The 26,104-nt window shown below is 43.4% G+C and overlaps 1 protein-coding gene across 1 annotated transcript in view; it reads left to right on the forward strand.

Moving 5' to 3' along the window:
* The window catches only part of LOC120063666 (trace amine-associated receptor 13c-like), a gene marked incomplete at its 5' end in the record, with an annotated part of 37,744 nt that extends 12,712 nt beyond the window's left edge, over positions 1 to 25,032 (forward strand). Inside the window, 7 exons of the mRNA XM_039013961.1 lie at positions 22,772 to 22,919; positions 22,995 to 23,061; positions 23,915 to 23,979; positions 24,159 to 24,182; positions 24,319 to 24,584; positions 24,762 to 24,867; positions 24,925 to 25,032. Of these exons, the coding sequence (XP_038869889.1) occupies positions 22,772 to 22,919; positions 22,995 to 23,061; positions 23,915 to 23,979; positions 24,159 to 24,182; positions 24,319 to 24,584; positions 24,762 to 24,867; positions 24,925 to 25,032 (784 nt within the window). The remainder of the gene's footprint in view (positions 1 to 22,771; positions 22,920 to 22,994; positions 23,062 to 23,914; positions 23,980 to 24,158; positions 24,183 to 24,318; positions 24,585 to 24,761; positions 24,868 to 24,924) is intronic.
* Positions 25,033 to 26,104: the final 1,072 nt, after the last annotated feature.

Consider the following 26,104-nt stretch of genomic DNA (forward strand, 5'->3'; position numbering starts at 1 on the left):
GCACGGTACTGTCTTTCCAAGCTAGTCGGAAGACTTCCAGTTTGGTGTGGCGCCATTTCCGTTCCAATTTTCTGGAAGCTTGCTTCAGAGCTCGGGTATTTTCTGTATACCAGGGAGCTAGTTTCTTATGACAAATGTTTTTAGTTTTTAGGGGTGCAACTGCATCTTGGGTATTGCACAAGGTTACATTGAGTCCCTCAGTTAGGTGGTTAACTGTTTTTTGTCCTCTGACGTCCTTGGGTAGGCAGAAGGAGTCTGGAAGGGCATCAAGGAATCTTTGAGTTGTCTGAGAATTTATAGCACGACTTTTGATGCTCCTTGGTTGGGGTCTGAGCAGATTATTTGTTGCGATTGCAAACGTAATAAAATGGTGGTCCGATAGTCCAGGATTATGAGGAAAAACATTGAGATCCACAACATTTATTCCATGGAACAAAACTAGGTCCAGAGTATGACTGTGACAGTGAGTAGGTCTAGAGACATGTTGGACAAAACCCACTGAGTCGATGATGGCTCCGAAAGCCTTTTGGAGTGGGTCTGTGGACTTTTCCATGTGAATATTAAAATCACCAAAAATGTGAATATTATCTGCTATGACTACAAGGTCCGATAGGAATTCAGGGAACTCAGTGAGCAACGCTGTATATGGCCCAGGAGGCCTGTAAACAGTAGCTATAAAAAGTGATTGAGTAGGCTGCATAAATTTCATGACTAAGAAGCTCAAAAGACGAAAACGTCATTTTATTTTTGGTAAATTGAAATTTGCTATCGTAAATGTTAGCAACACCTCCGCCTTTGCGGGAAGCACGGGGGATATGGTCACTAGTGTAACCAGGGGGTGAGGCCTCATTTAACACAGTAAATTCATCAGGCTTAAGCCATGTTTCAGTCAGGCCAATCACATCAAGATTATGATCAGTGATAAATTAATTGACTATAACTGCCTTTGAACTGAGGGATCTAACATTAAGTAGCCCTATTTTGAGATGTGAGGTATCACGATCTCTTTCAATAATGGCAGGAATGGAGGAGGTCTTTATCCTAGTGAAATTGCTAAGGCGAACACCGCCATGTTTAGTTTTGCCCAACCTAGGTCGAGGCACAGACACGGTCTCAATGGGGATAGCTGAGCTGACTATACTGACTGTGCTAGTGGCAGACTCCACTAAGCTGTCAGGCTGGCTAACAGCCTGCTGCCTGGCCTGCACCCTATTTCATTGTGGAGCTAGAGGAGTTAGAGCTTTTGGTAGATAAGATGAGAGATAAGATGAGAGCACCCCTCCAGCTAGGATGGGGTCCGTCACTCCTCAGCAGGCCAAGCTTGGTCCTGTTTGTGGGTGAGTCCCAGAAAGAGGGCCAATTATCTACAAATTCTATCTTTTGGGAGGGGCAGAAAACAGTTTTCAACCAGCGATTGAGTTGTGAGACTCTGCTGTAGAGCTCATCACTCCCCCTAACTGGGAGGGGGCCAGAGACATTACTCGATGCCGACACATCTTTCTAGCTGATTTACACGCTGAAGCTATGTTGCTCTTGGTGACCTCTGACTTTCATCCTAACATCGTTGGTGCCGACGTGGATAACAATATCTCTATATTCTCTACACTCGCCAGTTTTAGCCTTAGCCAGCACCATCTTCAGATTAGCCTTAACATCGGTAGCCCTGCCCCCTGGTAAACAGTGTATGATCGCTGGGTGATTCGTATTGTCTACTGTCATATTCTCAATGACCTTACTGCCAAAATGAAAGTTTTATACCTAGCTAAATACAATGTTGGAGCCAGTATTCATTTCTTTGGTTATGCAAACATTTGTTTATTAGATTATATTTTTCATTTAAGAATAATGTTGTTTTAATTCTATGTGGGTCATGCCTTGCTTTGCTCATGTGTTCTCTTTTGGGTCAATTTTTTTAAATTACAATATATAAATGATGTTCTCGCCTCATTTACTGAGAAATTCCATGAGGAATAAAATATTCCCAGATCATCTTTTAGATGTTCTGTCTTCAGGATGTTCTGGGCTGATGGCTGATGGCTGTTGGAGATGGGGAGGGGCAGTTGGGTGAGCTGGAGCCTTTTATAACCCTGCCTCTGGGAGCCTGTCAGCTTGTGACATGATGAGAGAGTGAAAGAGGGCCGACCTGTAAGATATGTTGTGATGTGTTGTGCTACAAACGTACTTCTATATGAAAAGGTTTTTGACCATTCAGTGACCTCATCTCAAACACTCATGAAAACATTAAACAATTATTGTCTACAAAAAAGAATATGAATTTGGTCATAAACATTCTTTTTGACAAGTTAAATGCATGAACATGCTTAAACAATTTGACATTTTAGAGAGATTTTTGGACACCGTAAGGACTGCCTAGGCCTTGTTATGGATACATGTCTATAAAGATAGATTGGTATAAGATATCTGCTCCGTTTTTTGGGGCACATGTTAATATTGACAAGATGTTGGGGAATTACTGGAGGGGAATATTGACCAACTGAGCATCTCAGTGTACAGCTCAATAAACACAGTAGGCTTTTTGTTACATTTCAGTCTTCTGTGAAGTATTTACAGTATCATATTGGGATGCAAACTCAAAAATGAAGACATTTGTGAGGTGTATACTTTTGTTTCACAGTCGATTTGTTTAAGACTAGCAAGACACACTCTGTGTGCCCCTGATTTAGCCCACTGCATTAAAAGGTTTTTAAGGGGGTAAAATGATCTGTTTAACCCTCCTGTAACCCTCCTTTTGTGTTCATTTCAAAGTGGCGACAGGTAGCCTAATGGTTAGAGCGTTGGGCCAGTAACCTAAAGGTTGCTAGCGCAAATCCACTAGCTGAAAAGGTAAAAGTCTGTCGTTCTGCCCCTGAACAAGGTAGTTAACCCACTGTTCCTAGACTGTCATTCTAAATAAGAATTTGTTCCTAAATGACTATCCTGGTTAAAAATGTACATTCATTCTGTGACTGCCCCATCATAGCTGATTTTATACAGTATCCATAATTATATATATATTATCACCTAATGTTGTGTTAGATATTTTTATCAACTTAAGTTATTGTGAACATTACAAGTTTTGAACTTCTATTTGCTATTTATGGCCTGTAGGCCTCTTTAACCTAAGCTCAAACAACTTGTTTTTGAGTAAAAAAAGCATAGGGTATGGATTATTTTGACTATAACAAATACTCAGATGAAACAATTGTGCTATTTATCATGGACTTTCTCCTCTAATGCATCTTCACTGTCAATTTCCTGGTCCTCCACACCAGTGTCATGATCAAAGATATCATCAAGAGCCTCACATACAGTATATCGTTTGGTCATTGTGCTGCCACAGACTGAATTGTGAGCAAGGCCTCAAAAAAGCTTTATATACCAGAGCTGCGAGAAAAGCTCTATATATTATTGAAACAATGTTACGATTGTTTGTGAGAATGCCAACAGGTGTGGTTCCAGTGGGGGAAAGATTCTATTGGGTAAAGGTTCCCATGAGGGTTGTCATGGAAGTCAAGAAGGGGAGTGAGGTTTGTGTGTGTGTGTGTGTGTGTGTGTGTGCGTGCGTGTGCTCAAACACACATGCATGTGGGGGTCTGGGAGAGGAAGTGTGTCCATCTGATGATTGGGCATGTGCCTGAACTGAATTTTATAAACTAATTGTAGTCTCACCTGTTTATTTCTAATGACCGGCCATTTTTGACTGGGAACACCACAGGTGTACAAAAGTTAAATAAAACACCCGAAATGTAATGAAAATCATCAAAATGTATTTTGTGTCTTTAGATGCCCTGTGTGGACAAAGTCATGGAACCTTATAACAATCAGATAAAATTAACTATATTTTTCAGAGAGAAAACGAATAAATCTGTCCAATTTGACTGGAACACAGCAGGAGGGTTAAGTCATAAATAAAATACCCATCTTTAAGACTACAATGCCCTTCAAATAGGAGGGTGCGAGGCTTCTGGAGTAGTTTTTTTATTTTATTAGAATTTTTTTATTGACAAACATTCCCTGGACATTCCATCCTCGGACATCCTAGGATGCCGCTCCCCTCCGAGAACTATTTTTAAAAGGTTAAAGGTTCAACATTATTATTTGCTCCCGAGTGGCGCAGCGTTGTAAGGCGATGCATCTCATTGCAAGAGGCGTCACTACAGTCCCTGGTTCGAATCCAGGCTGTATCACATCCGGCAGTGATTGGGAGTCCCAAAGGGACTTTGGCCTGGGGTAGGCCGTCATTGTAAATAAGAGTTTGTTCTTTAGATCGGCATCCCGTCACAGGACAGTTGTAAATCATGCAGTTCCTTGTGTCAAGATGGCAGATTTAAGAGAAACAACAAATGTCGGTACATATAAGTGTCTTATATCGGCTGAAAGCTTAAATTCTTGTTAATATAACTGCACTGTCCAGTTTACAGTAGCTATTACTGCGAAAAAAATGCCATGCTATTGTTTGAGGAGAGCTCCTATCAACACAACACTTTTTTCACCGCGATAGGTTTGATAAATTCACCTCTGAAAGTGAAATGTGTACTTACATTCTGAAATCTTGCTCTGATTTATCATCCAAAGGGTCCCAGAGATAACATGAAGTGTAGTTTTCTTAGATAAAATAATTTTTCATTCCTAAAAAGGTCCATATAGCATGCACGATCGATTTTGTTTTTCCACTCGTTCAACTTGCAAAGAAAGGAATCTGTGAAAATCTCACCCTAAACGTTGTTTCAACGAGTCAAATCACGTTCCTATGTTTTCCTCAGAGATCCTAGAATGTAACCAGACTTCACTATATCATTAGGGGTGTAGTATATCCTATAGGACACCAAATTTGGTCAGAGACCGACGCCTTCATGGCACGCCGATGACGCGGGCGGTCTTCACTTGAACGACTCTAACTTAGTCAAATAAGCACCAATCGGGGTCAAAGGTAGCTAGATAGCCAATGAGCTGGGCTTTACGGTAGTATCCGGAAACCCTGTGTCTGTCGCAAAATGTAGGCGCTACCCTTTTGCGACAGCATGCCTTTTCCTTTTGGACAAAAATTATACGAATATTCAGAGTTATGAAGTTATGAAAACTGGTTGTTTTGCAAATGTTGAAGTTGTAATATGGCTACTAATACTGGAAAAGTTAAATCAAAGTCCAAGTATACAGATTTGACGATATTCTTGCAGAAAAATGTATTATGAATGCAACTGTCGATTTGCCCAAATGTACCTGGGTGACTTCACACTAAATGCCATGGCTCATATTTCAAGTTACCCGTCTGAAACTTTGCACATACACTGCTGCTGTCTTGTGGACACCATCGGAATTACAATCAGAGTGATGGCTAGATGTGGGACCTTACTGTTGCATTTCAAAGAATGTGGTAGAAAAAAAACTGTTCTTTTATTCTTTGTATTTTCTTCTACCAGATCTATTGTGTTATATTCTCCTACAATCAATTCACATTTCCACAAACTCCAAAGTCGTTCCTTTCAAATGGTACCAAGAATATGCATATCCTTGCTTCAGGGCCTGAGCTACAGGCAGTTAGATTTGGTGTGTCATTTTAGGCGAAAATTGAAAAAAAGGGGTATATCCCTAAGAAGTTTTAATTGACTTTCCTAGTTAAATAAAGGTTAAATAAAAAATAATAATTGTAAAAGGCAGGATAAAAACAGTTGATTCAAAGACACTAGGGGCACCCCATTCTGTACATATAGTTCCCTTGTTTGTAAGGGACCCCCTAGACGACTAACCTTTCGAACATTAAAATTTGGGTCACTGAGAACTCTTTAAAAATTTTAAAGATTAAACAGGTTTAAAAAAACAGTTGTTTCAAAGAAACACCACACACGCTCACATATACACCCCAACAAACTAATTTCTCTTGTGTGTTGAGAGAGAGAGAGATACACAGTTCAGAGAGATAGACAGACAGACAGACAGACAGACAGACAGACAGACAGACAGACAGACAGACAGACAGACAGACAGACAGACAGACAGACAGACAGACAGACAGACAGACAGACAGACAGACAGACAGACAGACAGACAGACAGACAGACAGACAGACAGACAGACAGACAGACAGACAGACACAGAGATTCCATTAAAGGTAAATTACATTTTCTCTTTTTATATTTTCTTCTAAATCTTTAGTACAGAAATGCATACATATTACTGTTATTAAAAGTTACTATGCAATATTAAACTATACCACTAATGTTTTTTACTAAACATTACATATTATTAATAAACAATACTACACTTTAATACCCAATAAATGTTCAAATGTACCATTCTTTTTTGTACGAATGTGTCACGCCCTGACCTTAGAGATCCTTTTTATGTCTGTATTTGGTTTGGTCAGGGTGTGATTTGGGGTGGGTATTCTATGTTCTATTATTTGTATTTCTATGTTTTGGCCGGGGAGGGTTCTCAATCAGGGACAGCTGTCTATCGCTGTCTCTGATTGAGAACCATACTTAGGTAGCTCTTTTTCCCACCTGTCTTTGTGGGAGGTTGACTTTGTTTATGGCACATAGCCTTTAGCTTCACGGTTTGTTTTGTAGTATTTATTGTTTTGTTCAGCGTCTTTTCAAATAAAAAAGAAAATGTACGCTCACGACGCTGCACCTTGGTCCAGTTCTTTCAACAGCCGTGACAGAATGACTGTTTATTATTATTTTCTTAGAAAAGAAGGCATTTGATTCCTTTCAGGGTCCTATTGTAACCTGACACCATCCTCGCAGCCTGGCCTCAGATACACAAACACACACACCCCAACTCACCAGATCTTAATTGGTATGCCAAATTGAGTCGAAGGCTTTTTTGGAATCAACAAAGCATGAGAAGACTTTGCCTTTGTTTTGGTTTGTTTGTTTGTTTGTCAATTAGGGTGTGCAGGGTGAATACGTGGTTTGTGGTACGATAATTTGGTAAAAAGCCAAGTTGACATTTTCTCAGTACATTGTTTTTACTGAGGAAATGTACGAGTCTGCTGTTAATGATAATGCAGAGTATTTTCCCAAGGTTGCTGTTGACGCATATCCCACAGTAGTTATTGTGGTCAAATTTGTCACCACTTTTATGGAATGGGGTGATCAGTCCTTGGTTCCAAATATTGGGGAAGATGCCAGAGCTAAGGATGATTTAAAGAGTTTTAGTATCGCCAGTTGGAATTTGTTGTCTGTATATTTTGTCATTTCATTGAGGATACCATCAACACCACAGGCCTTTTTTGGGTTGGAGGTTTTTAATTTTGTCCTGTAGTTCATTCTGTGTAATTGGAGAATCCAGTGGGTTCTGGTCTTTAATAGTTGATTCTAAGATTTTGTATTTGATCATGTACATGTTTTTGCTGTTTGTTCTTTATTATAGAGCCAAAAAGATTGGAGAAGTGGTTTAACCATATATCTTCGTTTTGGAGATTCTAGTTGGGGGATATAGGTAGCACACAGGATGACATTTTTCTCTGTTAAGATAAATTCCTTTTGAATTTCTAGCCAAATGTAAAATGTTCCTGTTTTGATTATTTTAATAGAGCGAGTTAGGTCTGCTCTATACCAAATTAGCATACCCCGAGTCCCCGTTTCACACCTGGTAGTGTGGTGGATGGGATTACCAGCTCTCTGTAACCCAGAGGGCAACCAGTGGGTCCGTCTCCTCTATACCATGTTTCACACCTGGTAGTGTGGTGGATGGGACTACCAGCTCTCCATAACCTAGAGGGCAACCAGTGGGTCTGTCTCCTCTATACCATGTTTCTTGTAGGAGGACAATGTCTGTATTTCCGATTTCTTTGATGAAGCCAGGTTCCTGCTCTTTAGGCCAAAGGCAGATGACCTCAGCCCTTGGTTATTTCAAGATGAGATAGTGAAGGCTTTGTGTTCCATAAAGTCTCCAATGTTGTTGTTTGTGTGGTTTGGCCTCAGGCCAGTAAGTGTGAGCAGAGCCTGCTGAGCATCTGGTACATTTCATTGGCTTGGGCTAGTGTAAGAGTGGGGATTGGTCCAGTGTGCCCGCTCACGGCCTGGGCATATGTGTGACTTCCACCTCTCTGCTTGTAACACCCATAGCTTGTAACCTGACACCAACCATGCAGCCTGGCCTCAGACACACACAAACACACATCCTAACGAACAAATTTGTCTTGTGTAGAAAGAGAGAGAGAGAGAGCTGTTATTCATTGAAGGTAAATACAATTTTCTTTCCAACCTTTTATTTTCCTCTAAATCTTTAGTACAGAAATGCATACATATTACAATTATTAAAAGTTTACAATGCAATATTAGACTATAGAACATATTGTTTTAAATGTTTTTTTTCTTCACATTTTTGATATAAATTGTATATATTATTGTCAAACAAATACTACACTTAAATTATTTTTTGTAGGAATGAATATTGTTTATTATTATTTTCTTATAAAAAAGGCATTTGATCCATTTCATGGTCCTACTGTAACCTGACACCATCCACGCAGCCTGGGCTCAGACACACAAACACACCCCAACGAACCAATTTTTCTTGCATAGAGAGAGAGAGAGCTGTCATTTATTTAAGGTAAATACAATTTTCTTTTAAAATCTTTTTATTTTCTTCTAAATCTTTAGTAAATAAATGCATACATATTACTATTATTAAAAAGTTCCTTATTGTCACGCCCTGACCATAGACAGCCCTCGGGAGAGCCCTAGTGTTTAATTTCTATGTTGGTGTGAGTATGGTTCCCAATTGGAGGCAGCTGATGATTGTTGCCTCTAATTGGGGATCATACTTAGTGTGGTCCTTTTCCCACCTGCGTTGTGGGATATTGTTTTGTTTAGTGCCTATGTGCGCTACGTACCGCACGTTCGTTAATTCTTTGTTGTTTTGAGGTTTCACTGTAATAAATATGTGGAACTCTACTCACGCTGCCCCTTGGTCCGATTATTTATATAACGATCATGACACTTATACAATATGAAACTGTAACACTAATGTTTTTTTTCTGAACCTTTATGTAAAATGTTTTGTCGTATATTTATTTTTAATCCCGGCCCCCGTACCTGCAGGAGGCCTTTTGTCTTTTGGTAGGCCGTCATTGTAAATAAGAATTTGTTCTTAACTGACTTGCCTAGCTAAATAAAATAAATAAAACATCATGCATGTTATTATTACACAATACAACACCTTACTACACAATACATGTTTATATGTATAATCATTTTTTGGAGGAAAGACTGTTTATAATTTTTTTCTTAGAGAAAAAGATGAATCAGCATTTTCCTCCTTTTCAGGACATATTGTAACCCGACACCCCCATCAGTCTCCAAATCCCCATCTTCAAGCTGTGAGGACCTCAGACTGGCTCTCCATGGCCTTCCAGGTTTTGTATGTTTCCTTTTGATGACAGATCAACTTTCTTGCCATGAAGCCCAAGTTCTGTCTTTCGTAAGTGTTCACGATGGTGGACAAACTGTTGTACTTGTTTCATCATATCAACCACCATAAAAAAAATAATTGATAAGTCAAAAATAAAAACAAATAATTAAAGAGCAGCAGTGAAATAACAGTAGCGAGGCTATATACAGGGGGTATCGGTACAGAGTGAATGTGCGGGGGCACAGGTTAGTCGAGGTAATTGAGTTAATATGTACATGTAGTTAGAGTTAAAGTGACTATGTATAGATAATAAATAGAGAGTAGGGCTCCAGAGTGGCGCAGCGGTCAAATGTGTCACTACAGACCCTGGTTCAATCCTGGGCTGTATCACAACCGGCTTTTATTGGGAGTCCCATAGGGCGGCGCACAAATGGCCCCAGTGTCGTACGGTTTAGGGGAGGGATTGGCAGCGGTAAAACGTCATTGTAATTAAGAATTAGTTCTTATCTGACTAGACTACTTAAATAAAAATGTTTATCAAGCAGCAGTGTAAAAGAGTGGTGGGGGCAATGCAAATAAACTGGGTAGCCATTTGATAAGCTGTTCAGGAGTCTTATGGCTTGGGGATAGAAGCTGTTTAGAAGCCTCTTGGTCCTAGACTTGGCGCTCCGTACCTATTGCTGTGCGGTAACAGAGAGGACTCTATGACTAGGGTGGCTGGAATCTTTGACCATTTTTATGAACTTCCTCTAACACTGCCTAGTATAGAGGTCCTGGATGGCAGGAAGCTTGGCCCCAGTGAAATACTGGGCCGTACGCACTACCCTCTGTAGTGCCTTGCGGTCGGAGGCCGAGTAGTTGCATTACCAGGCAGTGATGCAAACCTCAGGATGCTCTCGATGGTGCAGCTGTAGAACTTTTTGAGGATCTTAGGACACATGCCAAGTTTTTGTCAGTCTCCTGAGGGGAAATAGGCTTTGTCGTGCCCTTTCAACGACTGTCTTGGTGTGTTTGGACCATGATAGTTTGTGGTGTCGACACCAAGGAACTTGAAACTCTTAACCTGCTCCACTACAGCCCAGTCGATGAGAATGGCGGCGTGCTCGGTCCTCCTTTTCATCTCCTTTGTCTTGATCACATTGAGAGAGAGGTTGTTATCCTGGCACCACACGGCCAGGTCTCTGACCTCCTCCCTCTAGGCTGCCTCTTCGTTGTCTGTGATCAGGCCTACCACTGTTGTGTCGTCGGCAAATTAAATGATGGTGTTGGAGTCGTGCCTGGCCTTGGAGTCATGAGTGACCAGGGAGAACAGGAAGGGACTGAGCACACACCCCTGAGTGGCCCCCGTTTTGAGGATGAATGTGGCGGATGTGTGGTTAGCTACTCTTACCACCTGGGGTGACCCGTCAGGAAGTCCAGGATCCAGTTGCAGAGATAGGTGTTTAGTCCCAGGGTCCATAGCTAGTGATGAGCTTTGATGGCACTATGGTGTTGAACGCAGAGTGGTAGTCAATGAATAGCATTCTCAAAATGATTTATATTTTTTATTTAACCTTTATTTAACCTACAAGGCAAATCAGTTATTAAGAACAAATTATTATTTACAATGACGGACTACATGGTATTTCTAAAATGGTATTTCTATATCTAGTCCCCAATTCAAGTCGAGGCAGTTACGCAGAACATTGCTGTTCATTTATAATTTACAACATTGCAAATTCAACTTAAAAGTAGTGTTTTCCAGCTAGCCTAAAACAATGAGATGGGGGAGTGGATGTCCTCAGTATTTGCAATGTACTCAAAGTGGAGTCGATCATACGAAGAAGGAGAAAGCAACAGAAAGCATGAAACTTGCAGAAGCCCAAGTAAATGTCCAGAGTCTTGCACCAAGTGACCATATTTCTGAAACTCCCACAAAGGTGTTCCTTTTGTCCAGGTTGGAAACGGCAGTGTGGAGTGCAATAGAGATCTATTGATGTGTTGGGGCGACATGCAAATTGGAGTGGGTACAGAGTTTCTGGGATAATGGTGTTGATGTGAGCCTTGACCAGCCTTTCAAAGCACTTCATGGCTACAGACGTGAGTGCTACGGGTCAGTAGTCATTTAGGCAGGTTACCTAAGTGTTCTTGGGCACAGGGACTATGGTGATCTGCTTGAAACACGTTGGTATAACAGACTCAGTCAAGGACAGGTTGAAAATGTCAGTGAAGACACTTGCCAGTTGGTCAGCGCATGCTCGGAGTACACGTCCTTGTAATCCGTCTGGCCCTGCGGCCTTGTGAATGTTGACCTGTTCAAAGGTGTTACATTGGCTTCCGAGACCGTGATCACACAGTCGTCCGGAACAGCTGATGCTCTCATGCATGATTCAGTGTTGCTTGCCTCGAAGTGAGCATAGAAGTAATTTAGCATGTCTGGTAGGCTCGTGCCACTGGGCAGCTCTCGGCTGTGCTTCCCTTTGTAGTCTGTAATAGTTTGCAAGCCCTGCCACATTCGACGAGCGTCGGAGCCGGTGTAGTACAATGTAGTTTTAGTACTGTAGTGACGCTTTCCCTGTTTGATGGTTTGTCGGAGGGCAGAGCGGGATTTCTTATAAGCTTCCGCTTTGGGGTCCCGCTTCTTGAAACAGGCAGCTCCACCCTTTAGCTCAGTTCAGATGTTGCCTGTAATCCATGGCTTCTAGTTGTGGTATATACGTACAGTCACTGTCGGGACGACGTCATCGATGCACTTATTGATTAAGCCAGTGATTGATGTGGTGTACTCCTCAATGCCATCGGAAGAATCGCAAACATATTCCAATCTGTGCTAGCAAAACAGTCCTGTAGCTTAGCATCTGTGTCATCTGACCACTTCTTTATTGACCAAGTCACTGGTGCTTTCTGTTTTAGTTTTTGCTTGTAAGCAGGAATCAGGAGGATAGAGTTATGGTCAGATTTACCAAGTAGAGGGCAAGGGAGAGCTTTGAATGCGTGTCTGTGTGTGGAGTAAAGATTGTCTAGACTTTTACATGGCACCCCGACCTACATCTCCGATATCTCTGTCTATTTCTTATGCGAATCTCTGGGATTTGGGTCTTGGCGGGTGTCTGAAGTAAATCCTTTGCGTCCGACTTTTAAAGAAAAAATCTTTAGGAGGTGAGTAATTGCTGTCTAGAAGCTCTTTTCGGTCATATGAGACTGTGGCAGAAACATTATGTACAAAATAAGTTATAAATAATGTGAAAAAAGACGCACAATTGGTTAGGAGACTGTAAAACGGCAGCCATCTCCTCCATCGCCATTATCAGACACTGGCTGAAAAAGGTTGCTGAGAAAGTTGTGTGTGAAAATCTTCACTGTTGAATCGCCCGGTTGGAAAATGTAACCCATATGGCCTGCACTCATATCCATCCTACCATTAAAACAATCAGGTGCATCACAAGGAATGGCATCGATTGTTTTATCATTGTCGCCCAGACATGAATAACACAATACACCTAGAATTCGTCTCGGAGACATGTTTTCTGTAGTTTTCTGTGGTTTATGTCTCTTGTGGTTAGATTTCGCTTGTAGTGTTCCCAGGAAAAGTCTAACACTTACTTATAGTCATGCAAATTACTCACAAGCTCACTACACAGCAGCTCCATAAGTTAAATAAAACACCCGAAATGTAATGAAAATCATCAAAATGTATTTTGTGTCTTTAGATGCCCTGTGTGGACAAAGTCATGTAACCTTATAACAATCAGATAAAATTAACTACATTTTTCAGAGAGAAAACGTATAAATCTGTCCAATTCGACCGGAACACAGCAGGAGGGTTAAGTCATAAATAAAATACCCATCTTTAAGACTACAATGCCCTTCAAATAGGAGGGTGTGAGGCTTCTGGAGTAGTTTTTTTATTTTATTTAAAAAAAAATATTGACAAACATTCCCTGGACATTCCATCCTCGGACATCCTAGGATGCCGCTCCCCTCCGAGAACTATTTTTAAAAGGTTAAAGGTTCAACATTATTATTTGCTCCCGAGTGGCGCAGCGGTGTAAGGCGATGCATCTCAGTGCAAGAGGCGTCACTACAGTCCCTGGTTCGAATCCAGGCTGTATCACATCCAGCAGTGATTGGGAGTCTGAGGGGCTTTGGCCGGGGTAGGCCGTCATTGTAAATAAGAGTTTGTTCTTTAGATCCGCATCCCGTCAATGGGACAGTTGTAAATCATGCAGTTCCATGTGTCAAGATGGCAGATTTTAGAGAAATAACAAATGTCGGTACATATAAGTGTCTTACATCGGCTGAAAGCTTAAATTTTTGTTAATATAACTGCACTGTCCAATTTACAACAGCTATTACTTCGAAAACAAATGCCATGCTATTGTTTGAGGAGAGCTCCTAACAACACAACACTTTTTTCACCGCGATAGGTTTGATAAATTCACCTCTGAAAGTGAAATGTGTACTTACATTCTGAAATCTTGCTCTGATTTATCATCCAAAGGGTCCCAGAGATAACATGAAGTGTAGTTTTCTTAGATAAAATAATTTTTAATTCCTAAAAAGGTCCATATAGCACGATCGATCCACACGTTCAATTTGCAAAGAAAGGAATCTGTGAAAATCTCACCCTAAACGTTGTTTCAACGAGTCAAATCACATTGGTATGTATTCCTCAGAGATTCTAGAACGTAACAAGTCTTCACTATATAATTAGGGGTGTAGTATATCCTATAGGACACCATATTTGGTCAGAGAGCGACGCCTTCATGGCACGCGGGCGGTCTTCACTTGAACGACTCTAACTTTGTCAAATAAGCACCAATCGGGGTCAAAGGTAGCTAGATAGCCAATGAGCTGGGCTTTACGGTAGTATCCGGAAACCCTGTGTCTGTCGCAAAATGTAGGCGCTACCCTTTTGCGACAGCATGCCTTTTCCTTTTGGACAAAAATTATAAGAATATTCAGAGTTATGAAGTTATGAAAACTGGTTGTTTTGCAAATGTTGAAGTTGTAATATGGCTACTAATACTGGGAAAAAAACACCATCGGAATTACAATCAGAGTGATGGCTAGATGTGGGACCTTACTGTTGCATTTCAAAGAATGTGGTAGAAAAAAAACTGTTGTTTTATTCTTTGTATTTTCTTCTACCAGATCTATTGTGTTATATTCTCCTACAATCAATTCACATTTCCACAAACTCCAAAGTCTTTCCTTTCAAATGGTACCAAGAATATGCATATCCTTGCTTCAAGGCCTGAGCTACAGGCAGTTGGATTTGGTGTGTCATTTTAGGCAAAAATTGAAAAAAAGGGGTATATCCCTAAGAAGTTTGAATTGACTTTCCTAGTTAAATAAAGGTTAAATAAAAACATTTAATTGTAAAAGACAGGATAAACAGGTGATTCGAAGACACTAGGGACACCCCATTCTGTACATATAGTTCCCTTGTGTTTAATGGACCCCCTAGACGACTAACCTTTCGAACATTAAAATTTGGGTCACTGAGAACTCTTTTTAAATTTTAAAGATTAAACAGGTTTAAAAAAACAGTTGTTTCAAAGAAACACCACACACGCTCACATATACACTCCAACGAACTAATTTCTCTTGTGTGTAGAGAGAGAGAGAGATACACAGTTCAGAGAGACAGACAGACAGACAGACAGACAGACAGACAGACAGACAGACAGACAGACAGACAGACAGACAGACAGACAGACAGACAGACAGACAGACAGACAGACAGACAGACAGACAGACAGACAGACAGACAGACAGACAGACAGACAGACAGACAGACAGACAGACAGACAGAGATTCCATTAAAGGTAAATTAAATTTTCTCTTTTATATTTTCTTCTAAATCTTTAGTACAGAAATGCATACATATTACTGTTATTAAAAGTTACTATGCAATATTAAACTATACCACTAATGTTTTTTACTAAACGTTACATATTATTAATAAACAATACTACACTTTAATACCCAATAAATGTTCAAATGTACCATTCTTTTTTGTATGAATGTGTCACGCCCTGACCTTAGAGATCCTTTTTATGTCTGTATTTGGTTTGGTCAGGGTGTGATTTGGGGTGGGTATTCTATGTTCTATTATTTGTATTTCTATGTTTTGGCCGGGGAGGGTTCTCAATCAGGGACAGCTGTCTATCGCTGTCTCTGATTGAGAACCATACTTAGGTAGCTCTTTTTCCCACCTGTCTTTGTGGGAGGTTGACTTTGTTTATGGCACATAGCCTTTAGCTTCACGGTTTGTTTTGTAGTATTTATTGCTTTGTTTGGCGTCTTTTCAAATAAAAAAGAAAATGTACGCTCACGACGCTGCACCTTGGCCCAGTTCTTTCAACAGCCGTGACAGAATGACTGTTTATTATTATTTTCTTAGAAAAGAAGGCATTTGATTCCTTTCAGGGTCCTATTGTAACCTGACACCATCCTCGTAGCCTGGCCTCAGATACACAAACACACACACCCCAACTCACCAGATCTTAATTGGTATGCCAAATTGAGTCGAAGGCTTTTTTGGAATCAACAAAGCATGAGAAGACTTTGCCTTTGTTTTGGTTTGTTTGTTTGTCAATTAGGGTGTGCAGGGTGAATACGTGGTTTGTGGTATGATAATTTGGTAAAAAGCCAAGTTGACATTTTCTCAGTACATTGTTTTTACTGAGGAAATGTACGAGTCTGCTGTTAATGATAATGCAGAGTATTTTCCCAAGGTTGCTGTTGACGCATATCCCACAGTAGTTATTGTGGTCAAATTTGTCACCACTTTTATGGAATGGGGTGATCAGTCCTTGGTTCCAAATATTGGGGAAGATGCCAGAGCTAAGGATGATGTTAAAGAGTTTTAGTATCGCCAGTTGGAATTTGTTGTCTGTATATTTTGTCATTTCATTGAGGATACCATCAACACCACAGGCCTTTTTTGGGTTGGAGGTTTTTATTTTTGGCCTGTAGTTCATTCAAGGTAATTGGAGAATCCAGTGGGTTCTGGTCTTTAATAGTTGATTCTAAGATTTTGTATTTGATCATGTACATGTTTTTGCTGTTTGTTCTTTATTATAGAGCCAAAAAGATTGGAGAAGTGGTTTAACCATATATCTTCGTTTTGGAGATTCTAGTTGAGGGATATAGGTAGCACACAGGATGACATTTTTCTCTGTTAAGATAAATTCCTTTTGAATTTCAAGCCAAATGTAAAATGTTCCTGTTTTGATTATTTTAATAGAGCGAGTTAGGTCTGCTCTATACCAAATTAGCATACCCCGAGTCCCCGTTTCACACCTGGTAGTGTGGTGGATGGGATTACCAGCTCTCTGTAACCTAGAGGGCAACCAGTGGGTCCGTCTCCTCTATAACATGTTTCACTCCTGGTAGTGTGGTGGATGGGACTACCAGCTCTCTGTAACCTAGAGGGCAACCAGTGGGTCCGTCTCCTCTATACCATGTTTCACACCTGGTAGTGTGGTGGATGGGACTACCAGCTCTCCGTAACCTAGAGGGCAACCAGTGGGTCCGTCTCCTCTATAACATGTTTCACACCTGGTAGTGTGGTGGATGGGACTACCAGCTCTCCGTAACCTAGAGGGCAACCAGTGGGTCCGTCTCCTCTATACCATGTTTCTTGTAGGAGGACAATGTCTGTATTTCCGATTTCTTTGATGAAGTCCAGGTTCCTGCTCTTTAGGCCAAAGGCAGATGACCTCAGCCCTTGGTTATTTCAAGATGAGATAGTGAAGGCTTTGTGTTCCATAAAGTCTCCAATGTTGTTGTTTGTGTGGTTTGGCCTCAGGCCAGTAAGTGTGAGCAGAGCCTGCTGAGCATCTGGTACATTCCATTGGCTTGGGCTAGTGTAAGAGTGGGGATTGGTCCAGTGTGCCCGCTCACGGCCTGGGCATATGTGTGACTTCCACCTCTCTGCTTGTAACACCCATAGCTTGTAACCTGACACCAACCATGCAGCCTGGCCTCAGACACACATAAACACACATCCTAACGAACAAATTTGTCTTGTGTAGAAAGAGAGAGAGAGAGAGCTGTTATTCATTGAAGGTAAATACAATTTTCTTTCCAACCTTTTATTTTCCTCTAAATCTTTAGTACAGAAATGCATACATATTACAATTATTAAAAGTTTACAATGCAATATTAGACTATAGAACATATTGTTTTAAATGTTTTTTTTCTTCACATTTTTGATATAAATCGCATATATTATTGTCAAACAAATACTACACTTAAATTATTTTTTGTAGGAATGAATATTGTTTATTATTATTTTCTTAGAAAAAAGGCATTTGATCCATTTCATGGTCCTACTGTAACCTGACACCATCCACGCAGCCTGGGCTCAGACACACAAACACACCCCAACGAACCAATTTTTCTTGAGTAGAGAGAGAGAGAGCTGTCATTTATTTAAGGTAAATACAATTTTCTTTTAAAATCTTTTTATTTTCTTCTAAATCTTTAGTAAATAAATGCATACATATTACTATTATTAAAAAGTTCCTTATTGTCACGCCCTGACCATAGACAGCCCTCGGGAGAGCCCTTGTCTTTAATTTCTATGTTGGTGTGAGTATGGTTCCCAATTGGAGGCAGCTGATGATTGTTGCCTCTAATTGGGGATCATACTTAGTGTGGTCCTTTTCCCACCTGCGTTGTGGGATATTGTTTTGTTTAGTGCCTATGTGCGCTACGTACTGCACGTTCGTTAATTCTTTGTTGTTTTGAGGTTTCACTGTAATAAATATGTGGAACTCTACTCACGCTGCCCCTTGGTCCGATTATTTATATAACGATCATGACACTTATACAATATGAAACTGTAACACTAATGTTTTTTTTCTGAACCTTTATGTAAAATGTTTTGTCGTATATTTATTTTTAATCCCGGCCCCCGTACCTGCAGGAGGCCTTTTGTCTTTTGGTAGGCCGTCATTGTAAATAAGAATTTGTTCTTAACTGACTTGCCTAGCTAAATAAAATAAATAAAACATCATGCATGTTATTATTACACAATACAACACCTTACTACACAATACATGTTTATATGTATAATCATTTTTTGGAGGAAAGACTGTTTATTATTATTTTCTTAGAGAAAAAGATGAATCAGCATTTTCCTCCTTTTCAGGACCTATTGTAACCCGACACCCCCATCAGTCTCCAAATCCCCATCTTCAAGCTGTGAGGGCCTCAGACATTGCCTCTTCCACTCTGGCTCTCCATGGCCTTCCAGGTTTTGTATGTTTCCTTTTGATGACAGATCAACTTTCTTGCCGTTAAGCCCAAATTCTGTCTTTAGGACAGAAAGGACCATCTTCGTAAGTGTTCACGATGGTGGACAAACTGTTTTTAGTTGTTTCATCATATCAACTACCTTAAATAAAAGACAGATAAGTAGAAAATAAAAAAACAAATAATTAAAGAGCAGCAGTGAAATTACAGTAGCGAGGCTTTATACAGGGGGTATCAGTACAGAGTGAATGTGCGGGGGCACAGGTTAGTCGAGGTAATTGAGTTAATATGTACATGTAGTTTGAGTTATTAAAGTGACTATGTATAGATAATAAACAGAGAGTAGGACTCTAGAGTGTTGCAGCGGTCAAAGGCACTGCATCGCAGTGCCAGAGGCGTCACTAGAGACCCTGGTTCGATCCTGGGCTGTATCACAACCGGCTTTTATCGGGAGTCCCATAGGGCTGCGCACAAATGGCCCAGTGTCGTACGGTTTAGGGGAGGGATTGGCAGCGGTAAAACATCATTGTAATTAAGAATTAGTTCTTATCTGACTAGACTACTTAAATACATTTTTTTTATCAAGCAGCAGTGTAAAAGAGGGGTGGGGGCAATGCAAATAGACTGGGTAGCCATTTGATAAGCTGTTCAGGAGTCTTATAGCTTGGGGATAGAAGCTGTTTAGAAGCCTCTTGGACCTAGACTTGGCGCTCCGGTACCTATTGCTGTGCGATAACAGAGAGAACTCTATGTCTAGGGTGGCTGGAATCTTTTACAATTTTTAGGAACGTCCTCTAACACTGCCTAGTATAGAGGTCCTGGATGGCAGGAAGCTTGGCTCCAGTGATATACTGGGCCGTACGCACTACCCTCTGTAGTGCCTTGCGGTCGGAGGCCGAGCAGTTGCATTACCAGGCAGTGATGCAAACTTCAGGTTGCTCTTGATGGTGCAGCTGTAGAACTTTTTGAGGATCTGAGGACCCATTCCAAATATGTTCAGTCTCCTGAGGGGAAATAGGCTTTGTCGTGCACTCTCAACAACTGTCTTGGTGTGTTTGGACCATGATAGTTTGTTGGTGATGTGGACACCAAGGAACTTGAACCTCTTAACCTCCACTACAGCCCAGTCGATGAGAATGGGGGCGTGCTCGGTCCTCCTTTTCATCTCCTTTGTCTTGATCACATTGAGGGAGAGGTTGTTATCCTGGCACCACACGGCCAGGTCTCTGACCTCCTCCCTCTAGGCTGCCTCTTCGTTGTCTGTGATCAGGCCTACCACTGTTGTGTCGTTGGCAAATTAAATGATGGTGTTGGAGTTGTGCCTGGCCTTGGAGTCATGAGTGACCAGGGAGAACAGGTTGGGACTGAGCACACACCCCTGATTGGCCCCCGTATTGAGGATGAATGTGGCGGATGTGTGGTTAGCTACTCTTACCACCTGGGGTGACCCGACAGGAAGTCCAGGATCCAGTTGCAGAGATTAGGTGTTTAGTCCCAGGGTCCATAGCTAGTGATGAGCTTTGATGGCACTATGGTGTTGAACGCTAAGGGGTAGTCAATGAATAGCATTCTCAAAATTATTTATATTTTTTAGTTAACAAGGCACTTCATGGCTACAGACGTGAGTGCTACAGGTCAGTAGTCATTTAGGCAGGTTACCTAAGTGTTCTTGGGCACAGGGACTATGGTGGTCTGCTTGAAACACGTTGGTATTACAGTTGGTATTACAGAATCAGTCAAGGACAGGTTGAAAATGTCAGTGAAGACACTTGCCAGTTGGTTGGCGCATGCTCGGAGTACACGTCCTGGTAATCCATCTGGCCCTGCGGCCTTGTGAATGTTGACCTGTTCAAAGGTCTTACATCGGCTTCGGAGACCTTGTTCACACAGTCGTCCGGAACAGCTGATACTCTGATGCATGATTCAGTGTCGCTTGCCTCAAAGTGAGCATAGAAGTAATTTAGCATGTCTGGTAGGCTCGTGCCACTGGGCAGCTCTCTGCTGTGCTTCCCTTTGTAGTCTGTAATAGTTTGCAAGCCCTGCCACATTCAACGAGCGTCGGAGCCGGTGTAGTACAATGTAGTCTTAGTACTGTATTGACGCTTTCCCTGTTTGATGGTTTGTCGGATGGCATAGCGGGATTTCTTAAAAGCTTCCGCGTTGGAGTCCCGCTTCTTGAAACAGGCAGCTCCACCATTTAGCTCAGTTCAGATGTTGCCTGTAATCCATGGCTTCTAGTTGTGGTATATACGTACAGTCACTGTGGGGACGACGTCATCGATGCACTTATTGATTAAGCCAGTGACTGATGTGGTGTACTCCTCAATGCCATCGGAAGAATCGCAAAAATATTCCAATCTGTGCTAGCAAAACAGTCCTGTAGCTTAGCATCTGTGTCATCTGACCACTTCTTTATTGACCGAGTCACTGGTGCTTCCTGTTTTAGTTCTTGCTTGTAAACAGGAATCAGGAGGATAGAGTTATGGTCAGATTGACCAAATAGAGTGCAAGGGAGAGCTTTGAATGCGTGTCTGTGTGTGGAGTAAAGATGGTCTAGAGTTTTACATGGCACCCCGACCTACATCTCCGATATCTCTGTCTCTTTCTCATGCAAATCTCTGGCCTTTGGGCCGTGCCGAGTGTCTGAAGTAAATCCTTTGCGTCCGACTTTTAAAGAGAAAATCTTTAGGAGGTGAGTAATTGCTGTCTAGAAGCTATTTTCGGTCATAGGAGACTGTGGCAGAAACATTATGTACAAAATAAGTTATAAATAATGTGAAAAAAGACGCACAATTGGTTAGGAGACTGTAAAACGGCAGCCATCTCCTCCGTCGCCATTATCAGACACTGGCTGAAAAAGGTCGCTGAGAAAGTTGTGTGTGAAAATCTTCAATGTTGAATCGCCCGGTTGGAAAATATAACCCATATGGCCTTCACTCATATCAATCCTACCATTAAAACAATCAGGTGCATCACAAAGAATGGCATCGACTGTTTTATCATTGTCGCCCAGACATGAAGGACAAAATACACCTAGAATTCGTCTCTAGGAGACATGTTTTCTGTAGTTTTCTGTGGTGTATCTCTCTTGTGGTTAGTTGTCGCTTGTAGTGTTCCCAGGAAAAGTCTAACACTTTCTTATAGTCATGCAGTCCTACCCGGAAATTACTCACAAGCTCACTACACAGCAGCTCCATAAGTTAATTACAACCATTCCCATCTGTTTCAAATGTTCAAACACATTTTCTCTAAGTTCAACAAGGTCCCTTCACGACAAATCAATCACCAGGCCATTACTTTTCATTTCAGACATGTGCTTTACTTCAAAGAAACAGCTGCACTATCAAGTTACATAAGCACACCCTAAATAGTGTGAGAACATCCGGACAGGATGTCCTTAAAAGGTCATAAAAACAGGACACAGGAAAACTCATCAATCACTTTTTGACATCAACCGTCCACTTTATTCTCTCTCCTGCCACAAGACCCACTGGTTGATTCTAATTTATAAAACCCTCTTAGGCCTCACTCCCCCCTATCTGAGATACCTACTGTAGCCCTCATCCTCCACATACAACACCCGTTCTGCCAGTCACATTCTGTTAAAGGTCCCCAAAGCACACACATCCCTGGGTCGCACTTCTTTCAGTTCGCTGCAGCTAGCGACTGGAACGAATTTCAAAAAACACTCAAACTGGACCGTTTTATCTCCATTTCTTCATTCAAAGACTCAAGCATGGACACTCTTACTGACAGTTGTGTTGTCATGTGTTGCTGCCATGCTATTTTGTTTTAGGTCAATCTTTATGTCGTGTTTTGGTGTCAATCTTCTCGTGATCTGTGTTTTGTCGTATATTTTCATTTATTTTATTTTTTTAATCCCAGCCCCTGTCCTGCAGGAGGCCTTTTGCCTTTTCGTAGGCCGTCATTGTAAATAAGAATTTGTTCTGAACTGACTTGCCTGGTTAAATAAAGGTAAAGAAAATGATGAACAAATATTATAATATACTAACAATAATTGCTACAGAACCCACAAATTTACAATCATACAGGACGCACCTTAAAATATGTTAATGAGCCAGAGACTCTTTTCACGTTTCCCGACAATGCAAAAACAATTAATACAGTGTGTTAGTGGTAAAATTACAAAATTGGCTAACAGTGCAGAGCACGGATCCCTCACCCTGGACTTCAAAGCAGAGAACTGGCGTAAACCGGGTCGTTACAATGGACTGGTGCTGGAGCTGTCTCCACACCCTGACAACGGACAGTTTCATGTCCCACCACCCAGGGAAGGCTGTCCCGTTCAGGTGAATCGTAACCATCTCAGAGTTCCTTTTCTCACTCGTGGCTGTATCTCTGAAACCCGCTCTTGTCGCTCTCAGAAGAAGAAGAGCGCTGTCTACTTCCCGGTGAGGCCCTCTACAGAAGAGGAGCGCTGTTTACCTCCCGGTGAGGCCCTCTACAGAAGAGGAGCGCTGTTTACCTCCCGGTGAGGCCCTCTACAGAAGAGGAGCGCTGTCTACCTCCCGGTGAGGCCCTCTACAGAAGAGGAGCGCTGTTTACCTCCCGGTGAGGCCCTCTACAGAAGAGGAGCGCTGTCTACCTCCCGGTGACGCCCTCTACAGAAGAGGAGCGCTGTTTACCTCCCGGTGATGCCCTCTACAGAAGAGGAGCGCTGTCGACCTCCCGGTGACACCCTCTACAGAAGAGGAGCGCTGTTTACCTCCCGGTGACGCCCTCTACAGAAGAGGAGCGCTGTCTACCTCCCTGTGACGCCCTCTACAGAAGAGGAGCGCTGTTTACCTCCCGGTGATGCCCTCTACAGAAGAGGAGCGCTGTTTACCTCCTGGTGATGCCCTCTACAGAAGAGGAGCGCTGTCTACCTCCCGGTGAGGCCCTCTACAGAAGAGGAGCGCTGTTTACCTCCCGGTGAGGCCCTCTACAGAAGAGGAGCGCTGTCTACCTCCCGGTGACGCCCTCTACAGAAGAGGAGCGCTGTTTACCTCCCGGTGATGCCCTCTACAGAAGAGCGCTGTTTACCTCCCGGTGACGCCCTCTACAGAAGAGGAGCGCTGTCTACCTCCCTGTGACGCCCTCTACAGAAGAGGAGCGCTGTTTACCTCCCGGTGATGCCCTCTACAGAAGAGGAGCGCTGTTTACCTCCTGGTGATGCCCTCTACAGAAGAGGAGCGCTGTCTACCTCCCGGTGAGGCCCTCTACAGAAGAGGAGCGCTGTCGACCTCCCGGTGAGGCCCTCTACAGAAGAGGAGCGCTGTCTACTTCCCTGTGACGCCCTCTACAGAAGAGGACCGCTGTCGACCTCCCGGTGAGGCCCTCTACAGCAAAAAGAGCGCTGTCGACCTCCCGGTGAGGCCCTCTACAGCAGAAAGAGCGCTGTCTACTTCCCTGTGAGACCCTCTACAGAAGAGGACCGCTGTCGACCTCCCGGTGAGGCCCTCTACAGCAAAAAGAGCGTTGTCGACCTCCCGGTGAGGCCCTCTACAGCAAAAAGAGCGCTGTCTACTTCCCTGTGACACCCTCTACAGAAGAGGAGCGCTGTCTACTTCCCGGTGAGGCCCTCTACAGAAGAGGAGTGCTGTCTACCTCCCGGTGAGGCCCTCTACAGAAGAGGAGTGCTGTCTACCTCCCGGTGACGCCCTCTACAGAAGAGGAGCGCTGTTTACCTCCCGGTGATGCCCTCTACAGAAGAGGAGCGCTGTCTACCTCCCGGTGAGGCACTCTACAGAAGAGGAGCGCTGTCGACCTCCCGGTGAGGCCCTCTACATTAAAAAGAGCGCTGTCTACTTCCCTGTGAGACCCTCTACAGAAGAGGACCGCTGTCGACCTCCCGGTGAGGCCCTCTACAGCAAAAAGAGCGCTGTCGACCTCCCGGTGATGCCCTCTACAGAAGAGGAGCGCTGTTTACCTCCCGGTGATGCCCTCTACAGAAGAGGAGCGCTGTCTACCTCCCGGTGAGGCCCTCTACAGAAGAGGAGCGCTGTCGACCTCCCGGTGAGGCCCTCTACAGAAGAGGAGCGCTGTCTACTTCCCTGTGACGCCCTCTACAGAAGAGGACCGCTGTCGACCTCCCGGTGAGGCCCTCTACAGCAAAAAGAGCGCTGTCGACCTCCCGGTGAGGCCCTCTACAGCAAAAAGAGCGCTGTCTACTTCCCTGTGAGACCCTCTACAGAAGAGGACCGCTGTCGACCTCCCGGTGAGGCCCTCTACAGCAAAAAGAGCGCTGTCGACCTCCCGGTGAGGCCCTCTACAGCAAAAAGAGCGCTGTCTACTTCCCTGTGACACCCTCTACAGAAGAGGAGCGCTGTCTACTTCCCGGTGAGGCCCTCTACAGAAGAGGAGCGCTGTCTACCTCCCGGTGAGGCCCTCTACAGAAGAGGAGTGCTGTCTACCTCCCGGTGACGCCCTCTACAGAAGAGGAGCGCTGTTTACCTCCCGGTGATGCCCTCTACAGAAGAGGAGCGCTGTCTACCTCCCGGTGAGGCACTCTACAGAAGAGGAGCGCTGTCGACCTCCCGGTGAGGCCCTCTACAGAAGAGGAGCGCTGTCTACTTCCCTGTGACGCCCTCTACAGAAGAGGACCGCTGTCGACCTCCCGGTGAGGCCCTCTACAGCTAAAAGAGCGCTGTCGACCTCCCGGTGAGGCCCTCTACAGCAAAATGAGCGCTGTCTACTTCCCTGTGAGACCCTCTACAGAAGAGGACCGCTGTCGACCTCCCGGTGAGGCCCTCTACAGCAAAAAGAGCGCTGTCGACCTCCCGGTGAGGCCCTCTACAGCAAAAAGAGCGCTGTCTACTTCCCTGTGACACCCTCTACAGAAGAGGAGCGCTGTCTACTTCCCGGTGAGGCCCTCTACAGAAGAGGAGCGCTGTCTACCTCCCGGTGAGGCCCTCTACAGAAGAGGAGCGCTGTTTACCTCCCGGTGACGCCCTCTACAGAAGAGGAACGCTATTGACCTCCCGGTGACGCCCTCTACAGAAGAGGAGCACTGTTTACCTCCCGGTGACGCCCTCTACAGAAGAGGAGCGCTGTCTACCTCCCTGTGAGGCCCTCTACAGAAGAGGAGCGCTGTTTACCTCCCGGTGACGCCCTCTACAGAAGAGGAGCGCTGTCTACCTCCCTGTGAGGCCCTCTACAGAAGAGGAGCGCTGTCTACCTCCCGGTGAGGCCCTCTACAGAAGAGGAGCGCTGTTTACCTCCCGGTGACGCCCTCTACAGAAGAGGAACGCTATTGAACTCCCGGTGACGCCCTCTACAGAAGAGGAGCGCTGTTTACCTCCCGGTGAGGCCCTCTACAGAAGAGTAGCGCTGTTTACCTCCCGGTGACGCCCTCTACAGAAGAGGAGCGCTGTCGACCTCCCGGTGAGGCCCTCTAAATCAATTTCAAGGACGTTTCTGTCAAGACTGGATCATCGCTCCGCTGCCACATAGATTGCCCGTTCCCACTGAACAGCACCAACCCCTTCATCCTGAC

This window comes from Salvelinus namaycush, chromosome 19 (assembly GCF_016432855.1).
Source record: "Salvelinus namaycush isolate Seneca chromosome 19, SaNama_1.0, whole genome shotgun sequence".
NCBI lineage: Eukaryota > Metazoa > Chordata > Actinopteri > Salmoniformes > Salmonidae > Salvelinus > Salvelinus namaycush.